The 5,090-nt window shown below is 35.0% G+C and overlaps 1 protein-coding gene across 1 annotated transcript in view; it reads left to right on the top strand.

Annotated features, from left to right (window-relative positions):
- The first annotated feature begins 505 nt into the window (after positions 1-505).
- RYR2 (ryanodine receptor 2) overlaps positions 506-5,090 on the top strand; it is a 784,157-nt gene continuing 779,572 nt past the window's right edge. Inside the window, exons 1-2 of the mRNA XM_019526720.1 lie at positions 506-598; positions 650-769. Coding sequence (XP_019382265.1) covers positions 506-598; positions 650-769 — 213 coding nt within the window. The remainder of the gene's footprint in view (positions 599-649; positions 770-5,090) is intronic.

Genomic DNA, 5,090 nt, shown 5'->3' with positions numbered 1-5,090 from the left:
ACGCTTGTGCTTCCGATTGCATCAACAACATATATTTTTCTTATGGTACATTTTATGTGCCTGATATAAACCTAACCTTTTCATAATCAGCTCTATTTAAATTGTTATAGGACAGTTGTCATTTTGCTTCATAAATCTGATTTACCAAAGTGTTCAGGTTTAAATATGCATTATCTTGGTTGTAATATAGTTCTTGCAATATTGCTAGAACATTAGATTATTACTGCAATACCATGTTATTACTGACGCTTCAGCCCTATAAAGGGAGCCATCCACTTCGGAGACAGATTCCTTTGGAGGATCTACCTTTTAAAGTCAATAGCAACTTTTCTTTCATTACATTTGTGGGAAGACTGGAGCCTCTAATCATTTGGATCTTTGTTTTGGATCAGTTTTAAATATTAACACTTGATTCAACGGTGTACAAAATTAACCAACAAATGAATACAAGCATACACCTAAGTACATTACTGTAATTAGCAGGTGTTGAATCTTCCTAACCTGCATGTCGGAGAATGAAAGCTATGCTGGCATTTACCTGCTGTTGCTCTTTATGCATGATTTCAGCTATGACTTCATAAATGCTTCCCAGAATCCTGTTGGATCAAAACCCTGACCATGTTCCATTTTTGTCTTTGTTGTTTGGTAGGACGATGAAGTGGTTCTGCAGTGCACTGCAACTGTTCACAAGGAACAACAGAAACTGTGTCTTGCTGCAGAAGGATTTGGCAACAGACTCTGTTTTTTGGAATCCACTTCAAATTCTAAGGTATAGCAAACTGTCTGATACAGTGGTGTTATAAATTTCATTAATGGGTTTTGGGGATTTTTGTTGGTACAAAATAGCTCATTGTACATCTAGTAAACAAATTATCTGAGGGCATAGACAAATCACATATATCTCCAAACATCACATTTTAGTCTCTTGCAACATTTAATCATCTTTTTGTCATGTACAGGCTGGATTACTGAAGTGCACTTTCTTTTGAGTTACCCCTGAATGCCATCTGGCACAGGGAGCTCATTTCAGGCATCTGTGCTTTTCTTTTATTTGCCAGTTCACAAATTTGGTGTTGTGTAGTGCAAAGATGCATTTGTTTACTCTGGCTTTAAGGCCACACCAGAGGATACTTATCCTACCAATGATATAAGCAAGATTTGATTTTGGGTTTTTTGCCTTGGTATAATTGTTGCTTTAAATTGAGTTAATGTTCCAAAATAGTACAATTCTAGGTTAAATATTATGTTATTAATTATGATTTATTTATTATTAAATTATTACATTCATGTATTTATTTTATGTATACAAGATGCTATTACTGAATTATTTACATACTGCACAGTTCTTTCTCCCAAAAATCAGATCTCTAAAACAGAAGGGGGTGGGCGTTATTTTAAGCAGGGAAACTGATTTTTCTTTGTTGAAGTAGAAACCTGGAGGAATAGAAACATTGCAACATCACTACAAGGTGGCTTCTGGGCTTCTCCCTCTGTCAGCCTTCAGAAGGGAAAGGGCAGTGTTTGCTATAGTGCTAACTCTCAGACACAGCCACTACAGTCAGGATCTCCTGCAGTTAGCATTAAGCCACGACTGGAAAATCTTTCTTTCTTCATTCTGTCTTTCCAACACAGCACATCTTGTTTTGGGGAATGTGATATGCAAGAAGATATGGCGTAATATAGAATGGCCTTAATTAAAAGATTATCTACTATAATGGTTAGCGCTAAATAACGGCTTCCATTGTACGCTTTCATACATGTTGGTAGCTCTCCCTAAAATAGAGACATTTCTGAGGGCAGATCTGGGCTTGCTGCTTATAGCATATGTGAACTTGATTAAGTAAGTAGCATCTGTTTTCCTTTTTATAAATGCATTTGTTTGGATACACTATAAACACATAGCATAGTTATGACTGAATACATACATGTTTATAAAAAATAAATGCTAAATACATAGAAGACATCAGAAAGGTAAGATCTCTACAAAGAAATTAGTTAGGTAGATCTTCTTTAGCTTGCCAACTTCTATAATGTCACTATTAATTAAATATATTGGCTTCCATACATTTCAAAGTAATACTTTGTTTTCAGTGCCTCATCATGTTGTATGTATTATTCATCATAATAAAAAAATTATTGGAATATTAATGATTCATTATAATAGCAATGATCCTGATGAATTCATTCAGGCTCTTCCGTTCTAAGTGAATCTTTTTAATAATAAAAATGTGTCAGAATGGAAGTAAGTATAGTGCTGGCTGCCTGTAAGGCCAGAAAAGCTAGTCTGTTTTAATGAGTTTATTATCACTCAATAATTTTGGATATTAAACTTCCAGTCCTCCATCAGTCTGCACACACAGACAGACTTTCGCCTATACATTCTTGTCTTGAAGGAAAACAATAAATTTCAAAGCAGTTTTCAGTTCCTACTCTTTGCTCTGATCTTTTCCTGGTGCGTAATGACTGAGCCAGCATCTATGCTGCTAGTTTTATAAGACCTTCCATAAGAAAGGCAAGACCACTGTTGTTTTAATGTTTGAAGGCTCACAAGCCCTTAGATGAGCTTGGGGTGTGGGGGGAATGAAGAGTTAAGGGAACTGGAAGATCAATACAAGCCAAGCATAGAAAGAACAAGCGTAAGTATTTTTTAGTGTAACAGTACGGTCCAACTTCTAAGCAGCCAGGGGTCACATCTAATGTAAGATGTAACTTCATTAGAATAAATGATGGAGCAGGAGATGGTATATCCAGACTATCCTTTGAAACATTTTAGCTCTGTCAAAACACTGGCAATCACACAATTTGAGGACAAAAGAAATGCAAGGGTGGCTATAATGAAATCAAGGCTTAAATATCTCCAGTTTCACTTTGTGGGTACTGCTGATATCACATTACTAATTCTCTAGCTGCTTTTAAAAGTTTTGAAGGAAAAAAATTGAGTAGACAAGCATAGATTTCTAATGTAAACAACAGAAAGACACTTTTCAATCCTCTTAAGTGTAAGGAAGTAGCAGCAAAGGGGCCAGGCCTTACCTTTGCGGATGATTTTGAAGATGCTTATAGCATTAGAGATGGTAGATTTAATTTTTTTTCAAAATGTTGGCAAAAATGGTCACCGTTTTATAATAATTTTTTCCTCATTCTTTTTAGCCAACTGTAGTTCTTGTCAATGGCCATTTGGCTCTATTTCTCTGTATATGACCTAGAGTATTATTTTGATGAAAAAAGCTTGCTGATATAGGAAAATAGTATTATCAGTAAATTTAGCTTTCTTAAGTGAGTCATTTTTCTTAAGATCTAAGTAATGCACACTGTCTAGAAAAGCAAATAAGGTTATCGTTTCTGGTAATATCCTTCAAAAATGTTTCTTTCACCTGAAATATAGAATACATATTCCTTCAGCAGTTATTCTGCCTGTCCTAAATATACCTCTGAAAATTATATCAGTCTGGAGGCAAGAATGCATCTTAGATCAGTATTATGATTGAGTTTTCCTAACTTCTCAACTGTTTGCTAGAAGCATTTCCTTTGTGTCAATAGAAGAGCAGAGAAATCCTCTATACTTATGGCAAAAAACAGTGTTTTCCTCCTGCTGCCAGAAAGTGAACTATCCGACCTTAAATTCACAACATTATGATTTATAGAAGACCTACCATAGATCTTATTTTTAGAGGTTTCTGAAATGTAATAGCTATAATTTTTCTTTCTCTTTTGAGCTCCCTGTATTTTAGATTTATGGAACTAGGACTTTCTGGCTTTGCAAATAGTCGGGATATAAAATAATATTCTTGATTAAAGATTAGGAAAAAAAACAAACCCTGTCTGTGGAATAATTTAAACAAATCTTTTTCTTGTTGTAGGTGTATATATATATATTTTCTTCTCTCCCTTAGAGTTCTGTGCATTTTGGACTCCTAGAACTAAGACATTCTGGGTTCACCTACACAAGATGCTAACTGTGCAGTAGTTTAACACTGTGCAGTAGCACATGGGACAAAACCCATGCTAATATGCTACTGCGCAGTAGTATTAGGCTATTGCGCAGTTAGCAGCTGAAAAAACCCCATTCCCTGGCACTACTGTGCAGTAGCGCCAGTTAGTGCTCATTGATTTAGTACTTGGTTATCCAAGTACTAAACTAAATGTTCAGTAACTACAGTGCATTAATGAATGTGTAGACATGCCCACTGGCTGCATACTGGCAGATATTGATTAAGATGTTAAAACTTTTAGGACATATGTGTAGCATAATGGCATATTGTAAAGACTTAACTTGTACTCATTTGGAATGATATTTGTAACCCCACTATGGAGTAATGCATTTATCCTCAAATGTTTACTTATTTAATGTTGTGTGACGGATAAGTGAGTTTTTAACTTTTTCCTTGGTCTGTTTGATTGTGTGGGAAGTAGACTCTGGGGACATTGAGTCTGAGCTGTTCTATTCCTTGAGGGTTTTGCCAGTAATTTAATGGAAAGCTGGGTCAGGTGCAGAACTACATTTGGTTTATAGGCTTCTACTTTATTAACTTTTTAAATAGCAGAATTATGACTTGAAGGTGGAAAGTTTTTTGGTTTTGGTTCTTTCACATATCCCAGCTCTGTCCTATTTTTTTCTGTAATAGACTTTTGAAAATCTTAATTTATCTGGGAACCCAACAAACAATATTCCATGTGAAATATTTTTCTCCTTCAATTGTGAATAAGGTAAACAATTTGGACCCTGTGTATTGAGTTAGAGGCCAACTAAAGTGTTTTATTTTTTGACTTACACCAGTGAATTAATTCATGGAATCCCACTTTTAATTTTCTTTCTTATGTCTAGACTTTTCTGTGTCTGTCTTCCATTTTTGTGTCTTATATGTAGTACTGTGTGAATTCTCAGTATCCAAGGTGTTAAAGAAATTCTTTGCCTCTAAAGTTTTTTGATTGATAGGTGCAACTTATGAGTAAGCTAAACAACTGAATTTGGACCCTTTGTATATGTATCTCTCTGTATGTGCATGTGTGTATAAATACATTGTATGTCATCAAATGTATACACGTACCTAGGTAGACAAGGTTCTTTGGGTAAATCTGATATCTTTTAT

Source organism: Gavialis gangeticus, unplaced genomic scaffold (genome assembly GCF_001723915.1).
Source record: "Gavialis gangeticus isolate Ggan-Ray unplaced genomic scaffold, GavGan_comp1, whole genome shotgun sequence".
NCBI classification, from domain to species: domain Eukaryota; kingdom Metazoa; phylum Chordata; order Crocodylia; family Gavialidae; genus Gavialis; species Gavialis gangeticus.
This window is presented reverse-complemented; position numbering and strand designations above follow the sequence as displayed.